Below are 22,597 nucleotides of genomic sequence, written 5' to 3' on the forward strand. Positions count from 1 at the left end.
ATGGGCCTGTGGCTCAGTGTTGGACTTGCAACATTTTGAGCCACTGACTGTTTATAAACTTGTTTTTCAAATTATGATTAAACCTACTTGTTAGCCCAGATATTTCTAATTCAGGTGTTTTGTTTCAATGCACAACAAACATGCAAATTGCAATGTGAGTGAAACTTCGGGAGAAATACAATTCTTCATGTTTATGATAGGTGCAATTAAGCATAACTTTCATCTATGGATTTCAAAGTGCTATACAGTCATCAATCAATCAATCCATCCATCCTCACCACACCCTTATGAGGTGCAGTAGGCTATTACATACCTATAACCTTACACTCAAGGCCACCCAGAAAGTTGAGACTCCAACAGTTTAGTTATCTAATGTTACTTAAGAAGTTACCAGGCAGCAAAGCACAGTATTTATAATTTTTATTATATATAAAAAAAAAACCCACACACACACACCACAGAAGAGTCAACCATATCAGAAAAGATTAAGCCCGATTTAGTTAGAGCATATTATGAGCCTCTCTCAATTTGTAATTAATTCTCAAGATAGCCATATTTTCTTGAAGCTCTAACCCTGAATTCCTCTCACATCTCATCCAGGGTCTCTGCATCTTCATGTTCCATCCTGTGGAGCACCTTGTTCTTTTTGAAGCTGTACCACTATATACAAATCCACACTGATAGTCACTGGAAAATAAAACACTGGGCTTCCCTCTCTTATCTTCATCCACACATATCTACACACATGGATATATATAGATATGTGGCTATATAGAGATTATATAAAAAAACCATGGTCTAATACTATTCGGACTACATGCTGTTCAAGATAATTTGCTATTGGACAGAGCCCAGCCAGCTATTAAAATAATAATTTGTAAAACAGTTGGCCTCTGATGAAAAAGCCCACAGCTAAGCTAGCATGCACATCAAATCTGATCTCACCCTTACAAAATATGTTACGAGCCTTCCAAGTCGAGAGTGAGGTCATTGACAACAGTACAGAAAAAACCTGTACTAAATCTGGCTTGTAGATTAGAAATGTTTCATGTCTTCAAGCAATCTAGTACTCAAAACAGTTCATTATTTTGAGAAAATTTTAGCATGCTGTGCAATTTAAGGTTATGTCACAGTCAACAGGTATTATGCCTACCTGTTGCAGAATCTGCCAAGGGAAGTCCTTTAGTCTTTTCAGTGGTAACATGCTCTAGCAATTTCTAACCATTCTATCCCCAGTTTGTTTTGTGTACACTTCTGAGACTAATCAATAAGGCTAGAGACAAGAGGAATATTGTAAAGATATCTTTAAACAGCTAGAACTATATTTTTATTCTAAAAGGAAAGTCTTATGGTTGACAATCCCATGACTTGGCAAGTTTTCCCTTTCCAGTTAATATTACTGTTTATTCATTGTAAACAGCTTATAAGATACTTGAGGAAACCTACTCATTGTGAGTAAGTTGAGACTTGTCACCTTCTGCAGGATCTAAGCCCACATTGAAGAAGCCTACTACCTTAATATTTTTGCCCTTAAGGTTGTAAAGAAAGTCTTCACAATGTTAAACAAGTGCAAACCCATACAGTGATGTCTGCCAGAGTCTGTAGACAGAACACCCCAGTGTCTCTGCTGCTGCCTTACAACAGCAGAGCTAAAAGTGACCAACTCCTGGCAACTGTCACATCTAGAATTCAAAACTCAGTGGGCAGCAGGGAAACCCACAATAATCTTATCAGTTTCACTCTGTGGTTGCTTGGGATAGCTACCAGCAGCAGATGAAGTCACTAGAGTTATTCATTGGAAAGAGGACAACCTAAAAACAGAAAGGGTAGAGTAGCAGACACACCAATCTAGCAGCCAGAAATTTGAGGCAGGGTAGAAGAGCAGAACCATAGCTCTAAGGCAGCAGCCAGAAGTTCTCTCTCCTTTCTAGCACACAAAGGGGAAAGGAAGAGAGGCTTCAAGTTTTAATGGAACACCTACTTGATACTGCAATCTAGTCACCTTAGATCCCAAACCCCCAGTTGCTTAGACACATTATTCCCAGAGTCCACCTGGCTGTGGATATCTGGTTTCTAGTTAAACCCTTCAGGGAAAACTTGACAGGAAAAGAACACAGGCTTAGCAAAGAAGTTTTTTTTAAACACAGATGCTTCCTTCTTAATGATGTGCATCAGAGAGCTACAGATCCTTGAAACAACAATCCTGAATGCAGCCCCCACAAGCCTGATTTCACCCCTCCTCGGAGTCCTGGGCTTGGCCAGTGTTCTGAGGCTAGGCAGCACTTCTTGCTTTCTCCAAAGCCTGGTCATCTTGGACACAGCAGCAGTCTGGCCCCTTGCTCAGAAGGTGTGCCTATCTTTGAAACAGTCCATCCCTTTTTTGCCCTTATGCTTCAGCAGGGGGAATTCAAGGATCAAGCCTCTTTCCCCAGTCAAGCTTTTAGAAAGGCATTCAAAGTCAGTGGCACTACCCATGGATGATCCATTATTACATTAGGGGAGAGCCATTTAATACTGATGGCTTTCATTGTTAGATATCTCTGAGGTGTTCCACACCCAAGCAGCAAGAGGACAATGTCTAGAATAGACTGGCCTTGTCAAGACAAGGCTGGTTTTCCTACACAAATTGGATGTCTTAATCCAACATGGAGGTTACAATACAAAGTGAAGGTCACAATGAATGTTATAACCAAAAATGTCATTCACAAGACAAAGAAGTTCACCATTTGACAGACATATCCCCAATCTGTCACATTTTATACTATGTTTATGGCTCATGATAGACAGAGGACTAAGTTTAGAAGTCCAGTAAGAACTTCTACATGCTACCAGAGATGGATTTAGATACATTTTGAAAGGGAAAGAAGTAAAGAGAAATACAATGGGGTTTTAACAAATGTAGTTATGGAGGACAAAAAAAGGTGACAGGAGAGACTGAAAAGGAAACAAAGAAAACAAATACACAAAGCATTTTCTATAATATAAAGAAAAAAGGCAAATGAAGATGGGAAGTTACTTTTAAATGAGAAAGTGTTGATACATAATGTTATAACTAACTACAGTATCCAACAGACTATAAGCAGGAATTGCTATACTGCATCAGACCAGAATCCATGTGGTCCCATACACTATTTCAGACAGTGGCCAGGACACCAGATGCTTCAGAAGAAGGTGCAAGATCACCACATAAGGCAGTCTCAATCGCCCTCCTCCCCCACCACCTCAGCTCCTCCAAAATCAGGTCTCATTCAACTCTAACAGATATTGGCTTATACTTTAAAGCATGATGTTTAATATCCTGTCACCTTTTTTCTCTTTATTATGAACTCTGGATATTCTTGATTGGGGACTTTTAATCTACTTTTTCTACTCCATTCATTTTATATACTTTTATCATGTCCCGTCTCCTTTTCAAGGTAAACAACTCTAATCTTTTCAATCTCTCTTCATATAAAAGTAATGGACATTAGAGGGAAAAAATATTAAGCTTGTACACCTGAGAGAGTTTTAAGTTAACTGTAGCAGCTAAAGAAAGCAATGTTGACATCATAGTAGGCAGTTCACTGAACATCTCTGCTCAATGTACAGCTACTGTTAAAAAAACAAACAAACAATATGCTTCCCAACACCAGGGATGGGATTATGAATAATAGAAACCATGCCTTTATATAATCAATGGTGCAGCCTCACATGGAATACTGGTCACCTCATCTCAAAAAGGACGCTGCAGAACCAGAAGGGTTTTGGAGAAGACTGACAAGAATGATCAAGAACAAGGATGAAAAAAAGAGGATGCATGTTCATCAACACCAAAGCTTATTTGCTATTGTGTTGCCTAATTTCCTAACTTGTGTAGGGCCCTCTGAACCTTCATAGGGCTTGGCTACGCTTGCAGATGTGCAGCGCTGGGAGTTACAGCTGTGTTCGTACAGCTGTGTAGGAAAAGCGCTGGTGTGTGGCCACACTCACAGCTACCAGCGCTGCAGTGTGGCCACATTTGCAGCGCTGTTGGGAGTAGTGAATTATGGGCAGCTATCCCAGCATTCAAGTGGCAGCAACATGCTTTTCAAAAGAGGGGGGTGGGGTGGAGTGTGACAGGGAGCGGGGGAGAGAGAGGGGGGATTTTTGGAGCCGACACTTCAGCTCCCTGCCTTGCAAAAATCTGAAAATTTCCTTGACCCCTCATTTACTCTTAACTGCAAATAGCCTGCAGACCAGATAAGCAGCTGCTCCAACCGACTCCCTTTCTCCCCCTCCCCCCACTGTTTCTCTCCTCAAGCAAACACTCATCCCCCTGCCTGCCTCATTCACAGCAAGGTAGTGGGTTATCTCAATTGATTGTTCACAGTCAGTTACAGATTGATCACAGCAAACAAGAGCTGTGTTTGCTTTGTTGTGAACTTGGGGCTCCAGGAGCTGCTTATCTAAAAAAACAAAGAGAGGCATCATAACAAAACAGAGTTCTTTAGTTAAAAGCATTCTGGGATATCTCCTAATACCCTGGAGGCCAGTAACAGCGCTCGTGTGTGGCCACACTTGACGAGCAGTGCTGCATCACCAGCGCTGCACTTGTTATACCCCAAGCAGACCAGGTGTACAGCCAGCGCTTGCAGCCAGGGAGTTGCAGCACTGGATGTGCCTTGCAGGTGTGGACAGCTACTAAGATGCAGCGCTGTAAAGCCTCCACCAGCGCTGCAACTCTCCAGTGTAGCCAAGCCCACAGTCTTCCTTGGTCCAGGCTAAACTAAGTTTCTTTGCGTCATTAACTACATCTACATAACTAAACACAATGGAACTGAGTACAGAACCTTGAGGCATCCCACTGTTATCCTTTTGCCACTATGACAATTGACCAGTAATCCTACTCTTTGCTCTGTCTCCTTGTCAGTTTCTGATGTATGATCATGCATTTCCTCACTCCAGGAATACTTAGCTTATCTGATTGCTGCTTGGAAGTCTAAATCAAAGTAGAGGCTAAGAGTTCTGTGGCACCTTATAGACTAACAGACGTTTTGGAGCATGAGCTTTCGTGGGTGAATACCCACTTCATCGGATGCATGTAGTGGAAGTTTCCAGGGGCAGGTATATATATGCAAGCAAGCAGCAGGCGAGAGATAATGAGGTTAGTTCAATCAGGGAGGATGAGGCCTTCTTCTAGCAGCTGAGGTGTGAAAACCAAGCCTTCCAAGAGACTCCAACAATCACATCAACCATTTTTCTACCTGCTATTTTATCAACATGTTCAAAGAATTCTAAGGCCTCCTCTTCACTAGGAAAATCATGTTCTTAACTCATACTAGCAAACACACAGTAACTAACATGAGATCAAACCCTAGCAAAGACAAGGAAGTTTGTAGTTTTAACACTGTTTAGCAGGCTTTAGGTAAACCCAGGGCTTCCCTGTAGTCTTTACCTCTGCCTAACTCACGTTAGAGCTACATATTGCCTTGTCTGCACTAGGATTTTCATCTCAAGAATAACTTTATCCCTAAAGATGTACTACACGAAATTAGAGAGACAATTTTCCTTTACAGAAATTGTACTTTAGACCCTATCATATTATGATCTTCTTAGTGTTTTGTTATTCTGATATTGTTTCACCAGTTCGCCAGGGAAAGACTAAAGGCTTACTGATCACTCAACGCCTTTAAAATATAAGTAAAATATTTGTTACACTCCAGTCCTCTGGAACAGTGGCTGTTCTTAATGAGTGCATATTTTGTTAGCAGCTCAGCCACTTCATATTTAAGCTCCTTCAGTGTTCTTACACACTCTGCTGACAACACTACTATAACTGTTTAAATCCTGATTCTCCCCACACCCCAAAAAACAAAAAACCTTCAGGCTCAACTATATTCACAAATAATTCTGCTGATTTGAAATCTGTAAAATTAAGCACGTGTTTCCCCACTGGATTAGTGCCTTAAATTGCAGTGAGCCTGGCCTCTGGCGGCCATGGCTAGTAAACATCAGGAAATCTTTACAAGCCCCGACTCCCAACTTTGGAATCAGGAAAGAGTCAACATTTTGGCTTCATATTTGTAGATTTCATTATTTATTTATTTGAGTTGGATTTCCCATCTTTTATGTGCCTTGGTAGTATTGTTAAGAGTTTTAAAAGTATTAAAATAACCTTATTGGAAATGTACCACTGATATCAGCGCAGCTCTTAAGACATTTGCATTTATAGAGCACCTTCCCAGAGATCTCATAAGTCTTAATATTTGTGAAAGCTTTTACCATCCCACTTAAATAAGGCATTATGCCCATGTTACAGATAACATTAGTCTTTGCATGAAAAGTAACACCAGAGAAGGTAGAAAGATCTATTACTAAGATGTACTATGCATGTGTGCACATTTATAAACATTTGCTAGAACTTTAGTAAATATCCTACAAATTATTAAAATAAAATATAAATTAGCTCCTTTCATAGCATTTACACACTTGGTTTTCAAAAAATTCAGTAATTTGCAATGGGTAGCTGTGGCAGTCCCAGATGAATCATCTTGGTCTGCAGATATCACACAGCAAGGCACAGAACGGATATTGGCAACAAACAGGCCTTTATTCCAGTCTTCCTAGAGAATTCTCACAAAGAACACACCTTGCTCCATCACATACTATATCACTTCTGAGTCAAGAAGTGAACTAAATACACATTCTCCAACTTTTCAGGCAAGGCACTAGCCTGCATATAATGAGTGCTCTTTTCTGTGTGAGCTGCTGGCAGAGTTTGTTCCAGTGCCTATTTGTTCCAGCCCAAATACTCCTTTCCTTAAGGTAAGTCCAGTCCTAAAAACTTGAGAAATACTTTTAAGTGAGAGGATACAAAAAGAGGGGGAAAAAATGAAATACCACTAAGGATTGTGCGTTTGTATTGCAGTTTTGTGAAGAGTGAATTTCAGTTGAGATACATAATCCAATTTGCATATCAAGATATATAGATATAGATATATATTCTAAAGACTTTAGAGTGCTTTCAACTCATGAGCCTTTAAAAAAAAAAAAAAAAGGATAGGCTTACTGTGATCTGAGTCACTGCTTAAGTCACTCAGCATTCCCATCAAAAACCTGTTCTCAGTGCACTGGGTTTACTGCTAATGAAGCTGGAAAGAAAAAATAAACACCTCCCCAACACACACACTCCCTACAAGTTCACTATATGCTTTCTACAGTAACACACGGATTTATGCAGCAACTATACACGCTTATGTTCATATAATGTAAATTCATAAATAGGTAGTGGCAATACCAAAGAAATCTTTATATTGTATCAAGTAAGCAGTCCGATCAAATGATTTACCAAAAGTCTGTCAAGTGACCTGATTAAAGATTTAAATTTTATACAAACCCATTAATTTTTCAGTAAATGTGCAAGTTCTTTAGAATGGCCTGAATTTTTATAGAAAACTTCAATATTTCAACCTCTACCAACACATTTATATTGTAGTAATTCCCAGAAGCCACGATCAGGACTGGTGCTAACTGTGCTAAGCAATGTACAAACACACACGCCTAGTCATGCAAACTTAAACTTTAGGCTAGCTAGGGTGCAGATGCAAGACCCTGATTCTGCAATCAGATCTCTGAGTGAGGATCCCTGTGTCCATGCGCAGCCTCTTTCATTTCAGTGGGACTCCACCTAAGTGTAAGGATCCAACTACGCAGATGAAATTATTGGATCAAGGTCTAAATTTTTAAGTTTTATCAAACACCCTATAAAACGGGGATACTTCTAATGAGGTCCTGCAGGAATTTGTTCTCAGCCCAATACTATTTGCTATCATGATCAAGAAGAAAATATCTGCTAACTTATTTATCAAATCTTTGCTGGATATTATACTGGTAAACATATGCGATTAATGGCCCTGCACACTTTCAACAGTTGGATTTGTGTTGATGACTTTCCTACTTCAAACTGGTTAGTGAATAGCTGGTAGCAGTCTGGAGTAGCCAGCTTCCATTGCCATATGCTTCTCCAACAGAAGGGCAGCTCTCATTCTTGTGTCCTTGCGCCACAGGCTGGGGCAAGCTCACCATATAGTCCCATGAATTTGGCTTTCCTCATCTGAAAGTTCTGCAGCCACAGCTCATCAACCCAGATGTGCATGACAAGGTGATCCCACCACTCAGTGCTTGTTTTCTGAGCCCAAAGGTGGTGTTCTGCTGTGATCAGCACCTCTGTCAGTGTAACTAACAGACAGACAGACAGACAGACAGACAGACAGACAATCTCGTGTCGTAGCTATTGTGTGTGGCGAGATCAATGTCACACTCCTCTTGCCTTTTTAGCTTAAGGAATAACTCCACTGCCACTTGTGACATGTTAGTCAGAACGAGCAGCATACTGGTCAATAGTTTGGAATCCATTCCTGCAGACTGAAGAGGCAGAGCGCACAGTACACAAACTGTTGAAAGATGGTGCCAAATAAGGACAGAAGCATAGGGATTGCTGGGATGCGAACCAATGCATCACAGGGCATTGGGACAGGACCCAGGATGCCCCGTGACCCTCTACGCCTTCCTACAAGTCTTAGCGGCAAAAGAGAAAGAGGTGCACTCTGGGTAGCTATCCCACAGAGCAACCACTCCGAATACTGCTGCAAGTGTGAACACGCAATTGCGCGGGCAGCTGACAGTGTGAACACACAACAGTGGTTTCCCTTCAGCGCTCTCCGAGCAGTGCCGTAACTGTGTCCGTGCAGACATACCCACAGAAAACTAACAACGCGCTGCAAAGCACCACCACATTTGAAAATTCTACTTGCTTATAATTCAAATGAAACATGACCCCTCAAGATCTGCCTATCACTCATGACTGAATAACCAATTTTTTAAATCTCTTGCAAACAAATTTAAGAGCACTACAATAAATCCGGCAGATCAGAGCCAATTTAAGTCACCAAATGCATAACTCAATATTGGGATGCACTGTAGTTATTTATATTGCACACACACCACTGTGATATCTAGAAAAAATCCAGTATGTGTGGCACAGAACAGGAAATGCACACATTTGCATAACTCATTTGTACACCAAAAATGAGTATTGCATAACTGAAGTAATATTTCCAGTGCAATATCAGCACTTCCTGTTTCAATCACATTCCAAGTAGCATTTAGATATGCTCTAACTATTCAGTCTTCCACGCACACAAGATTTTAGGAAAACAAGCCCATTTCATACAAAATAAAATGCAGGTAAGAGCTCCTACAACCGAACACAGATTGTGTGTACTTGATTAAACAAAGCATTTAACTTTTCAAGTCCTTGTTCAACAGTTAATGATTAACAATGTACAAAAGACTGGTTGAGATAAACATTGTATTTGGTTGCCAAATTGCACCCATCAATAAAAATGGCCTAGCAGAAAAGTGTTTGCACAAACCCACAATAATCACAAGCACTAGGCAAAGTGTACACCCATAAAATATACATACATAGGATACAGTTAACAGAATATTTTTGAAGGAGTGTATTTACCCATCTGTTTTCACATAGTAGACCCTTTAAAATTTTACAAAGAATTTATTTTACTAGTTGCACTTGAGAAACAGCGGTTTGTTCCCCAACATCCACCACAACAAGTATATGCAGACAAGATTATAGGTTCTGAAATTAAAACTGAGAAATGGCAGCTATTTCTGCAAGGTGCATAAAGTTAAGCCAGTGGCTTTTAGCAGAAGTAAGAACTTCATGATTTCTCTATAATTACATAAAATAACATGGTACAGTATTTTAAAATCTTACAACCCACAATTGCAGTAGGAACTTGTTAGTAGCAATCTTTTAGAAAACCTGGCTATCATTCTTTTCTGTACATACGTTCTGTCAAGATCAAGATTTCAGAAGAAGGTTTTTCAAAGAAAAACAGCTGCATAATTTACCAGGTTGGCTGTCTTCATCACGACTTCATTTAATATGAAAGGCAAGTTCAGCACATCCAAAATTATAGCCCTCCATTCACAATTTAGTAACCAATAAATCAGCATTTTTACTGTAAACTAATCACTTTTTTTTTTTTAAAGGGAGTTTAACTCTCAGGAATTGGTCCTGTGTAATTCTCGTGAACTAAAAGTACTCCTGTTTTTTTTAAAAGTTTACTGCCATTCTTCACTACAGATTGCATCTGTTTGAGATTTAGAAAAAAAAAGTTAAATGGCAGAAATATTTATACTAAAAACAGTTACTGTACATGCAGCTGCCATGAGGCTGTTAAAGTGTAGGTTATGGACTATGCTTTACACTGATAGAAACATCTTAACGTATCTACTCAAATTAGTTTATGGATTAGAAGTTTCAGGATTGTTTTATGCAAGCCAATGAAATGGCAACTGAAGTCTTTCCTATTTCTTTTTAAACTGCTGGTAGCATGCAGAGTTGAAGTCATCGATCAGAAGGTATTTCACTCTCTCTCCCTCTTCCCCCCGCCCCTCCCAAAACATCTTGTGGAAAGGAGGACTCAAAACTTCCAGCTATAGCTCCTTTGCCTTCAGCTGTACAATGTATTTCCTTACTTGGCATTAGAAAAATATTCCCTTTGGAGTGCATTTTTCTTCTGCTTTGTTTAATTCTTTCCACTGTGACATCAAAGATTAAAATATCAGATAATTATCTAGAAAAGGTTCTCTTATCAGCGCAGACCAAGTTATTGGCACTGCAGCATGAATTGTAAAATAAAGCTAGTTATTTAGCAAGTTAGGGACATAACTTACCCTCTCAAACCAACCTGAGATTCACAATACTAGCAAGAAATTCATTAGCACTTAAATGTTCAAGGGCAGGATTCCCCTCACAATATCTGTCAGGCTACAATAGACTACCTGTATTTTTACATGCCTTTCTTTTAGCTGTGGAACTGCCTTGCTAACAATATGCAGGAAGAGATCCATCTATTCTAAACTGCATATGAGCATGAGCAGTGGATATCATAGGTGGGGGAGGCTGAGCCTTCCCAAACAGCCTGGTGTGGCCCCACTCACACTCCACCCCTAGACCGCCTCCTGCCTGCCTCCAGTTCCCTTCCTGCTCTTCCATGGCCCAGAGGCTGGGGCAGGCAGGCTGGGGCCAGTGCTCGCAAGACCTGGGGGTGCTCTGGGCTGGGAGGGGGGGTACCCTCAGCTGCAGTGGGGATGCTCTGGCACCAGCAGGGGAGAGGGAAGAGTGGGGCCTTAGGCAGAGGAGGAAGGGCCAGGGGCTAGCCTCCCCCAACAGCTCATTCACCTGCCGCCCATGCATACGAGACAAGAGAACTATCATCTCCATTAAAACTGAGCTTGTTGAAAGCAGCAAACTTGCCTCCTGAACTCACATGCTGGAGGACAGCAAAATGTAAGATTACAACAATCTCTGTCAAAACCCTGAAGTCAGAAGTCTAAGGTTATGTCTATACTAGAGACCTTACAGTGGCACAGCTGTACAGATACAGTTGCACTGCTGTAAGGTCTCCTCTGTGTAGCTGCTCTATGCAGACAGGAGAGAGCTCTCATCAGCCTAATTAAACCATCCCCCACCAAGCAGTGATAGCTAGACCAGCAGGAGAGCATCTCCCACTGAAAGTGCTGTCTACACCAGAACACTTCCATCAGTGTCACTGGGAGGGGAAGGGGGGCTTTTTTCACACCCTGAGTGACATAAGCTTTACCAGCAAAAGTGCTAATGCAGACCTAGCCTTAGTTAGGCCAAATGCTTAAGCACCAGAAGGTCACTAGCAGAAAGAAAAGTCTTGTCAATTTGCTTGCCTAATAAATTATAAGTTAACTCTAGCCTCTGTTGCAGTCTTAACTGCAGGTGCAGGTCCACCAATGCAGGAGAACAGCCCTGGGGCTCAGAATTGCTGTCAGCGGGCATGTGCAGATGTGTCAGTCTGATTTGTTTTTACTGTAGTCATCTGTGCTTGGCAAAAACCCATCAGCATAGTGTGTGTATTTTTATTTATATATAGGCAGCCCATGAGTTACAATGGAGGTATCTAGAGTTCTGCTAAGGCCAGACCATTTTTTCTGATTAGTGGGATCTTTTAAAAGTTATTCTCCCCCTTGCTCCCCCAGACAAATCAGCTCTAAAACGGAAAATTTTGGTTTTCTGCTTTTTGATGTAATAGCTATAGCTAAAACATGCAACTCAGACATATGCCAATATAGATATAGGTTACACATAAGTATGCTTTTGAAAGGTGCAATCTTAGTTAAGATTAATGATATATGAAAATCTGTTAAATTACTAAAATTTTACTGATATTTAATAAATAGCATCGTTTTCAAATGTGCTGAGCATCCGTAACTCCTGTTGACTTCAAAGGGCTTGCTCTGTTTGTCTGCCGTACCTACTTTTTCTAGGCTTTGGAGCCGGCCCACGGGATTGCCCACTGTGGTGCCATGGGCCCGCCCTGCTCTCAGAAGCGGCCGGCACCACTTCCCTGCAGCCCCTCTGAAAGAGGGCAGAGGGCTCCGTGTGTTGCCCTTACCTCCAGGCACCCTCCCCTGCAGCTCCCATTGGCTGGGAATGGGGAACCAAGCCAATGGGAGCTTCAGGGAGGTACCCGCAGGCAAGTGCAGCGTACGTAGCCCTCTGCCCTCCCTCCCCAGGGGCCACAGCACTTCCTGGAGCAGCAGGGGGCTGGGGCCGCCATGCAGGGAGCCTGCCCTGGCCCCCAGTGCGCACCGCTACCACTCCAGAGTCACTTTAGGTAAGCGGCGCCGGGCTGGAACCCAAACCCCACCTGCACCCCAACCCCCTGCCCTGAGCCCCCTCCCGCAGTCCACACACCTCCCGCACTCCTGCCCTGAGCCCCCTCCCACACCCCTCCTGCACCTCTGCCCTGTGCCCCCTCATACACTCTGCACCCCTCCTTTGCCCCAATCCCTTGCCCTGAGCTCTTTCCTGCACACCGCACCCCCTGCCCCAGCCCTGCATACAATTTGCCCACCCAGATGTGGCCCTCGGCCCAAAAAGTTTGCCCATCCCGGTCTAAAAGGTAGTCTACCATGGCTATCAGTCTGGTACCTTTCACCATCATTAACCTTCACTCACATACTTAAGAGAATCTGTCCCATTTATAATCTTTAAGGATCTACATTGACTGTACTCATTGGTGAAAATCCCCTGGGAGAGAAAGCTGCAGCTCTGTAAAGCAGCCACAACACCCCCTTACACTCGGCGTGGAGAGGGGGTGAGCTCTAAGGGGCCAGAAAACCCCAAAGAAATAGGCAATACTGGCCAGGAAGGAGACAAGGTGACAGGTTCCCCAGACCTGCTATAATACTCTTATTTTTCACATTTGCACAGCCACTATAGTCCCCTGGGAGAGTTAAAGTGAGTGGCCATATGAGTGAAAACAAGCAGGAAGCATAGCAATGAACCACCACTTGCTCCCCATCAGAGTAAATATATCCATTGCCCAGTATAGGGTGCTTAGCTGTCCCAGGAAAGTAATTTACAGAAGAAAGTAGGACTAGTTTCATTTCTTATCTATATCCAAGGTACTTATATGCCCCCTCCCCCATCGCCACAGTAACTGAGCACCTCACAATTTTTAAAATATTTATCCTCACACCCCTCAGAGGTACCCGTTCCCATTTTACAGATGGGAAACTGAGGCTAAGGATAAGCAACTTGTCCAAGGTCACATAGGAAGCCGGCGGCAGAGTAGAGACTTGAACCTACATCCCCAAGTACCAGGCTTGCCCACTACCATTGGGGCTTGCCCACTACCTCCCTCCCCAGGGGCCACAGCACTTCCTGGAGCAGCAGGGGGCCGGGGCCGGGGCAGCCATGCAGGGAGCCTACCCTGGCCCCTGGTGAGCACTGCTGCCACTCCGGAGTCACTTTAGGTAAGCGGCGCCGAGCTGGAACCCAAACCCCACCTGCACCCCAACCCCTATTCATATATGTTTGGCAATCACTCCAAAACACGTCATCAGTATCAGCAACAGTGAAAAGGCTTAAAATGTTTACCATACACCTATTAACTAGAGGCTAATGCAAGAGAAAGATGAAGCTCTCAAAAATGATCCAATGACAGCTCCCAGGTAGAAATCATGATGGCTTAGCTGGCTCAGCTCTCAGTAGGACACTGCCAAATAACATCTTTGGCAGGATGTCATCACCCCACCCCATCTTTTCCATTAGCCTCTGGCTAGAGGTCTTTTGACGTCTGTGTCCGATAACTTCATAGGGACATGAAAAACCTCAAGATGTTGCAGACCACAGAACAAATCAGAGCTGCCATGCTAAAATCTGGAAAGCTGTATCAGACCATAAAGCTAGGATTGATTAGTGTTTTGAGTTGTGCAAATTTGCACATTAGCATGTATTTGTCTGAAATATGAGAGATTTCTGAAAGGATGCAAAAGAAAACAGTAATATCTGACTCAAAGGGCAGGGGAGAGAGTAGAGCAGAACACAAAATCTGAATACAGAAGAGTGATATTATATTATGCCAAAGTTTTTTCTTTTTTTTTTTTTTTAAATGGTTGTCTAACGTTAGCCTCCCAAATCCTTATTTAGGCAGTAAATAAGTGATCTGATTTCCAAAAGCGCTGAAACACCAGCAGTTCCCTTTGAAACAAAAATCAGAACCATTATGTACATTAAAGTATGCAATTGGGAGCCTAAAATAATTCTTTGCAAGCTACATTACACTCTTCTTGTGGCCAAAACTAGCCATCAAACCGGAAAGTTTCAAAAAGCAACTATTAAAAAGCATTCAAAACATGTAATAGTTAATTATAAAATAATACCCATAAAGAATTGTAATTCTTCCAGTTTATGGTTAATGCTGCTGTGCTATATTTTTAAAACCCACACTTGAATATTAAACTGATTAATACAGAAATGAAAATCTATCTTATAGCATTATTTTCTTTTGTTAAATATTAACACTAACCACCCAGCTCTGAAAGAGCACGAAATAACTGAACTATTTCTATATGTGGCAACTGAAACAAAACAAAATTCCTAGAACATTCAGAGGTTTGAAGTCTTTTGTTTTTGCAGATGTTATTTAATGCTGGAAAGGGGATAGCACTAGTGCTACCATTTCATATGGCTAAATTGGACTATGAAACTAACCTTAAGAGGTTCAGTGGTTTTTATAGGATCACTCTTCAATGCAGAGGAGAAATCTCTCCAATTGTTAGTCAAGAAAGATGTATAAAGATATATAATTCTAGCACTCATATTTGAGTAACATCTAGAACATCAATACAAGAAGCATAATAGTACTTTCAAGTATAGGGCCAATGATAACAAAAATTCAGAGAAGTCTATGTAATTATTTTACCTACCATTGCTAGAACACCTAAGATTACTGAAACAAAGGTAAGACGACATGTATATGAAATTGTCCAGTTTGTTTACTCTGTGCATAGTCAGTTCTTCCCACCCTCTTCACACACCTGTTTGGGTGTGAAGAACTTCCTCCCCTCCCCCAGAAAAAAAAAAAGATACAGGAAAATGTGGTGTAAACCCAGAAGAGCTGGCAGGATAATGCCGGGACAGTATCGAAACCAGTTTTAACATTGTTCTTTTAACTGCCTAGATTTCATGTCCCTTTCAGTAGTTCCCCACTCACTCTATGGCCCTTCCACATCACTTTTCCACCACTGCCAATACCAAGCCTCACGCACATGTGACCACCGCCCTAGCAGCAAGTTTAACAGATTCGCCCTCTTTACTCGTCGTTAACTCTCGCCCTGCTGTTTCCTCCCTCGGCCGCTCTGGGTTACTGTCAGTTTGAAAGGTGCTCTGCTCTTCCCCCTTGCGAGCCACTTCCTGGAAGGACTCTGAACCCCTGCCCGGGGCCACGTGCTTCACTGGGTAATCCCACCAGTCACTCATTGTCAGAGCTCCTGCCAGCGCCGGACTCCTCGGCCACACCACCGAAACCAGAGCGCCCTGGGGCATGGCTGGGCTGCGCTTGCTGCCTGCAGCGAGAGCTGAGCGCACTGCAGCTGGCTGGGGCCGGGCTAGAGGCGGACACCTGTGCAATCCGCCCGGGACTCCCTGACCCACAGGGCGGACTAAACCCCCTGCTGCAGCCCGGGTAGGGGGGCGCGCTATTTCCGACACGCAGGTAACTCGCCTCGCCCAGCAGGTGCGTACCTCGGCGGCAGCCAAGCAGCTAGCCCGGCCCTGCCCCGCCCGCGCGCAGGGAGCTGCGTTTCCCCCGCACACGTGTCTGTCTCTAGGGGGCCGCCACTCACCTGCCTCCCAGCGCTGGGCTTGGAGCTGCTGGCTCAGCCCCGGGGAGGCTATTAAACCCCAGCCGGCCTCAGCCCCCACCGCGCACGCCAGGATCCCCGCAGCCCCCCGCGTAACCCAGCGGCCGCAGCCGGGATCGGCGTGCAGGCACTTACAGCCATAGCGGGGTCTCTGCAGCTCCTCATGGTACATCCTGGAGGCTGCTCCCACACACGCCGGGGGAGCCTACGGGGGCGCTTCTGCCGCGCTGCCCCAGGGCGCGCGGTGCTGGCACGCAACCCGCCGCTCCGCGCCCACAGCCCGGGGGGGGGAGCTGCCCCACAGCGGCCCTAGCCCCGCTCCCCCACAAACTTAGGCTGGGCTTGCGTCTAGTCCCGCCACAGCCTCCCAAACTTCGGGCGCGCGGGCTGCTCGGTGCAACTTAAGCCCTTCCTGGTGCCTGGCCGCCGCTGTCTTATCCGCTCCCTCCCCCTCTCTGATTTGCTCTCTCTCTGCGGAGGGGGCCGGCCCTTCACCTGGGTGCACCCTCCCTCCTGCCCAGGCTGCTCTGTGCGCTTACTCAGCGCTCTCCTCCCCCACTCCCAGCCCCTTTCCTTTCTCTCCAGCCAGCCCCGTTATTCACCCGAGGGGAAGAGCCGTCAGGCAGCGACCCCTGCCGCCCACAGCCGGCCAGCGCACCCCTGCTCCAACCCTCTGGTCCCCCCCTCCAGTCCGCCCACAATCACTTCAGCCGCCGAGTCCTGAGGGAGGCGGCAGGAACCAGCCATCCCCAGCTGCAGCAGAAGCAGCAGCCCGCGCACTGAAACCAGCCCCTGAGTGATCTGTCAGCCTGCTGGTGACAAACCTGTGGCTTATGCGGTTTCCAGCACCCAGGAAAAGCACTAGAGAGGAAACAGAAGAGCAAAGGAACGTGCAGCCTGTTTCTGTCCCAGCTTGTTGCTCCGATACAAAGAGGCAAACACCCTGCTTCTCCGTTTGGGGCCCTTCCCTCCAAAGCCATTTCTTGCACCTGAGTGCTTCTTACTAGAAAGAAGCACAAAATAAAGAGCTGACGTTGCAGGCCCAGAGAGGAGGGGCAAACTAGCAGCATAAGTAACCGTCTGTTTGCTTATAAATATTAAACACCAGGCTTCTCTAGTTATATTTAAATAAAAAAAAAACCTCAACTGAAACAATCATTACTGAGTTGTCATCTTATGTGTAAATAACCATGTTTAAACATGTTGGTGGACAACCCATGTTATAATACTATTTATCCTTGGCTGCATGGACAAAAAAATACCCACAACATGGTAAAACATAGTAGAGAGCTGTGTTTTAGCCATGGCAGAAATGTAGGATAAAGCATGGCTCTCTGAAATGTTTATAACATTTTCCATCCACATAAGTAATATATTATAAACCATATTATAATGTGTTTTGCCCCATGGATGGGCCTGGTTCTCATTTATACTCAGCACCGCTCTGACAGTGCATAGGAATCTTAAAGTAGATGGAAATTACATGTGTGCTCATGTTAAAGTCCCTTTATTCTGCCAGAATGGTAGCCTTAGTGTAACTGACAATCAGTCCTGGATATCTCTGGAGAATACAGGTACTAACAACAGGGTTCTTGCAGGAATATATTTCATCCCACCAAGGTAACTCGGGTGAGTTGGGTTGTCCTTTATCAGAGTCCTCAGAATGTTAGATTTAGACTCTCAGCAGTGGGATCCACCTGTAGAATGTGTCCAGTCACTGCATCTCTGTAACTGTTGCCAGAACTCATCATAAGTCCTTCCTGTTTGGATGAGTGTAATGATCACCATTTACATTTCCAGTGTTCCCATTTGCCAGTATGCACAGTGTGGTTGGGGTTGCAATGAGGATCTGCAGTTGGGGAGCTGGACTTTGTTTCAGATTTAATGTATCTAGTAGGTGTATTTTTGCTTGTGGGTGTTTATATAAATAAATATAAAGACTTTGTTATTTCAAAAGTCAGGAGAATCCAAATGAAAACTAAAACACACTTTAACAAATAAAAAAAAATCAGTAAGCTCCTTCCAACACCATCAGTTCTGTTAAACGAGTAAAGAAACTTTCATTTTTAAGAGGGAGATTTAGGTTTTGTTTATTATTCATTAGGAAGTTTGTATTCTCTTTGGCACTGTTTGGGAGTATGAAATGGCCCTGAGGAATGTATACCCTCTCTTACCTGTCTGCGTTGAGGCCAGGCCTTGCTGCTGGAAACCACTTATTTAGTTCAGTGTGTAACTGATTTGTCCTATCTGCTTGTGTTTTCCCTATGGAGAGAATATAAAAGGGGGTAGGGGGAAGATACATATGCTTTCATGAATATCAAAGCAGTTCCATTGACCTATTTAGGGCCTATGTTTTCCCCTTCATTAAGGCAACCAGAGGGAGCAGAAAGTGGCAGAACTGGGTGGGGCCTACAGAAGAGGGGAAGGATGGGGTGAGTCAGCAGCAGCTAGGGTTGAAGCTCTGAAGAATAGCAAGCCAGGGTAGCATCATTCTATAGTATTTCCTTATCAGACCAGCAGAGATCTATATAAGTCTTAAGCTGCTGCAAGCAATATTAATACCAGCTTCATGCTTGCAACCTTGTTTGCACAGGCACAAAGTGCTGTGAAAAGAGCAAATGGCAGCACAGTTTGCACAGGAAGAAGAGCCAGCCATCACCAGTGAGAAGATGACTCCCCATAGACCCACAGGGTACATCTACATGACCAAAAAAAAAATAAAATCCTGCAGCAGCATACCTCAGAACTTGGGTTTACAGACTCGGGCTCATGCTACAGCTAAAAATAGCATTGTAGACATTCCCACTCGGGCTCTGAGACCCATCCCCTTTGCCAGGTTTCAGAGGGCAAGTTCACAGCCCAATGGGAACATCTTCATGGCTGTTTTTAGTTTAGCGCTGAAGCACAAGGCCTGCAAGCCCAAGTCTGTAGACTTGGGCTCTGAGACTTGCAGCAGTGGGTGATTTTTTGCAGTGTAGACACACCCACAGTTTCCTCTCCCCACAGATCTCTAGAATCCCCACAGTTTAAAGGCAACACTGCTTCTCTGCAGCCTCCCACCCCAAATCTCTCACTTCTGAGGGTATCTATATATACACACACACACACACACTCTCTCTCTCTCTCTCCTGACCCGGAACTGGAAGTGTGTTAAGCCTGAGCTAGCTTATCCAGCTGGGGGGTGTAGGTTAGAGGAAGAGCTCCACTGTAACTTGGGTTGGAACCCACCCACTTTGTAGTAAGGATTCAGGCTAACAAGTGCTGCCAGTCTTCCAATGCCTTCCCATTCCCACCCCCTCCAAAGGATAGACAGTTACAGCAGTTAACAATTGACTGGGAAAGAATCCTAGAGTGTCTCAGCAAAAAGAATCATGGGATATGCCCCCAGACACACATATGTGATGCAGAAACAATGAGGATGCAGTAATGCAGTTAGCTCTTAGCAATGGGGATGCTCACCCCCATGCTAGACTAACCCTTGTGCTCAGATCTAGGCGTCAAGCACCCAGGTTAACTGTGCAGGATAGGCATAACCTCAGGGGAGCATAAGGGAACTGTTAGGCGAACCTTTCAGAATTTTCGTGGTCTTCTATTCTGCATCTACAAATATGCATAAAGGACAAGATTTGGGGAGTACACACCACTAGAAACTATTTGACACACAAAGTGAAATCCTGGTTCCATTGACTTCAAGGGGGTCAAGCTTTCACCTACACTACCCTGTCATTGGAAATACAAATATGGAATGTGTATTATAGGTAATTGCTGGTTTTGATTGTAATCATGAAGACTCACTGTACTTTAACATGTCTGATTGAAGTTTCATTTTATGACTAAATGTTATTTTAAATATATATATTCAACTTATTTTAAATGCAACATTTTGACAGAAGAAAGAAACTGGTTACTTTAATTTAAAAAGTTTAACCTAAAAGAATGTGATTTATTTGTGCTTTCCACTGCAAGTTGCTCATAAGCAGTGTGAAAAAATGCAAAAGACCATCGAGAAATATGCCATATTTCATGATAGATGGAGGAATTCATCCTGTTTGGCTCCAAGGATTTTATCCCCAGGAGCCCAGTATAAGTTGTAAGTATCATGCAATAGTTTAAATTCCAGGTGTCATATTGTCATGGAAGAAGGATGTGGAAAGACAGATCTATTCTATTTTTCTTTTACTGCTTGACAGTGGAAAACAACTACCAATAAATACCAGGCAAAGTGCCAGTTTCATTTCCTCCATTTGAAACTGTGCCAGGAGAGTATTAAAGTAAAAAGTGAGACCAACAAGCAAGAAATGTTTTTAATGGAGCATTAAAAAGGGTTGGTGGTTTTTTGTTTGTTTGTTTGTAGGAAAGGGATGACACTAGAAAAATTCTAGACAAGCTAAACACAGTTTTTAAAAGTGTTATTACAAAACTCCATTGACTGCAATGGGGGTCTATGCATCAAACACATTGCAGGATTGGACACAATTTGCTAAAATATTTGTCACTTCAGTTATAGATGCATGATACTCTGCAATCCTCTGTTTTTTATTCAGGAATAAAAGTCAGTGAGTTCAGTAAGTTTTTGCCTGAGAATAGACAGCAGAACTTGTCCCATAGGCCTCAATTAGCAAAATATTTAAGCATGTGATTGGCTTTAAACATGTGACTAGCCCCATTCCTATTCTGCAAAGCACTTAAGCCTATGTTTAAAACTTTAAGCACTACTCTTGTGCTTAAAGTTAAGCATGTACTTAAGGGCTGTATTGAACTGGGACATTAAAGCTTGAACCAAAGTCCAAGGCTATGATAACAAGATTTCTATTGACTTAAATGAGCTTTGGATCTGGCCCTTAATCACAAAGCACACTAGAAAACTATGGTCAAAATTTCTTAAGCGACTACTTACTTACACTTTAATTCAAACAATTTATTTATTAATGTTTAAAATCTCGTTGTTTTATACATTTTGGGAAAATAATAACAATAGTAAAAAAGTAAAGAGATGGAGGAGGTTGCAAGATGCCATCTTTCTAACAGGCCCTTCTAATACTCACGTAAACTAACAGTCTAATTAATGGGAACTTGCATGACTAAAGGTAAAGGACAAAGTAAAACCTGAGTCAGCACCTCAGGAGTATGACTTTGTCACGTTCTTCCTGTGGTGTTAATGGGAGTGGGTTAAATGGGCAATCTTTTTGCTTTAAAATGACGTCACTCCTAATTTTCAAATACTATATTAATTTATAAGGTAATAAACAGATTTAAAATCCTAAAGCGGTTTGGAAATTGTGGCAATAAATTCCAATAAGGTTTTAATTTCCACAGGTCAAAGTCTGCTTTCAGTAACACCAGTGTAAATCCAGAATAACTCCACTGGCTGTATGCCAATGTAAGTGAAAGCAGAATTTGACCTCATATTCTTACTTTGCACTTTGGATTCATGTGATTGATTTAGAAATCAGGACCTTAAAACCCTGCTGTTACAATCTGGTTTGTAAATGCCACACACATTTTTTATGGCTCTTTTGAGTTACAATCCTAGACTATGGTAGTGGTGCAGTCAACAAATTATATTTTTTTTTAAATGACCAATGATCCATTCCCCTGTCAAAGATCCTGTGGGTGCACCAAGCTAGGGACTGGAAAGTTTCCTACCACATGCTGCTCCTACAATGCAAGCCCTAATTAGCATTCCATCCTCTACACATGTATTTGGCAGAGACATATGCTGCAGTGAGACACTACTACCACACTGTGCAGACCCACAAGCAGGGTTTAGGTTTGCCACTTTCCCAGTTTTTCCAGGATCGCCCCTATTTTTAGGTAGCTACAGGGCCACCCAGAGGATTCAGGGGGCCTGGGGCAAAGCAATTTTGGGGCCCCTTCCATAAAAAAAAGTTGCAATACTATAGAATACTATATTCTCATGGGGCCCTGGGGCAAATTGCCTGACTTGCCCCCCGCCCCCCCTCTGGGCAGCCCTGGGTAGCTATCCTGGAAAATCTGAGAGTCTAGTCAGGATATTGTAAGTTCCAGTTTGTGTCAGTCATGCCATTGCTGGCTCCTCTAGTTGCACATGGCTGGCACCTGCACAGAGTGAGTTCTAGCTCCAGAGTGTCTCAGAGCCACATGAGCTCATTTAAAGTAGCAAATGGAGTTTCCCTTTCTGTAGGACAAATGCAACTAATCACAGCACATAATTTACAAATAAAAGAAATGTATTGTCACAGGAAAAGTGACATCAAAGCAGCTATTTCCAACAGAAAGCCTAGTCTCTCTAATTACCTGCACGCATTTGTGTCACTCCTACTTAAGCTAGGATTTCAGAGAGCTAGCATGTGCTGGTACCCTCTCCCAGGAATGGGATGGGGAAACAATG

General features: G+C 43.2%; 1 protein-coding gene and 1 long non-coding RNA gene across 4 annotated transcripts in view; one reads left to right on the plus strand and one right to left on the minus strand.

Moving 5' to 3' along the window:
• The window catches only part of IQGAP2 (IQ motif containing GTPase activating protein 2), a 225,549-nt gene extending 208,904 nt beyond the window's left edge, over window positions 1–16,645 (minus strand). The window contains exon 1 of one of the 2 annotated variants that reach the window (XM_039544573.1): window positions 16,363–16,645. In XM_039544573.1, the coding sequence (XP_039400507.1) occupies window positions 16,363–16,399 (37 nt within the window). In that variant the 5' untranslated portion in view covers window positions 16,400–16,645. The remainder of the gene's footprint in view (window positions 1–16,362) is intronic. The other variant, XM_039544574.1, reaches the window with a different exon arrangement.
• The window catches only part of LOC120408065, an 81,951-nt gene that overhangs the window by 20,041 nt on the left and 39,313 nt on the right, over window positions 1–22,597 (plus strand). The window contains exon 5 of one of the 2 annotated variants that reach the window (XR_005600400.1): window positions 6,679–6,774. The exons of the other annotated variant lie outside the window; for it this stretch is intronic. This is a non-coding gene — a long non-coding RNA (uncharacterized LOC120408065). Of the gene's footprint in view, window positions 1–6,678; window positions 6,775–22,597 lie in introns of those variants that run through there. 2 annotated transcript variants of the gene reach the window in all.

Source organism: Mauremys reevesii, linkage group 6 (genome assembly GCF_016161935.1).
Source record: "Mauremys reevesii isolate NIE-2019 linkage group 6, ASM1616193v1, whole genome shotgun sequence".
In the NCBI taxonomy this organism is placed as follows: Eukaryota; Metazoa; Chordata; order Testudines; family Geoemydidae; genus Mauremys; species Mauremys reevesii.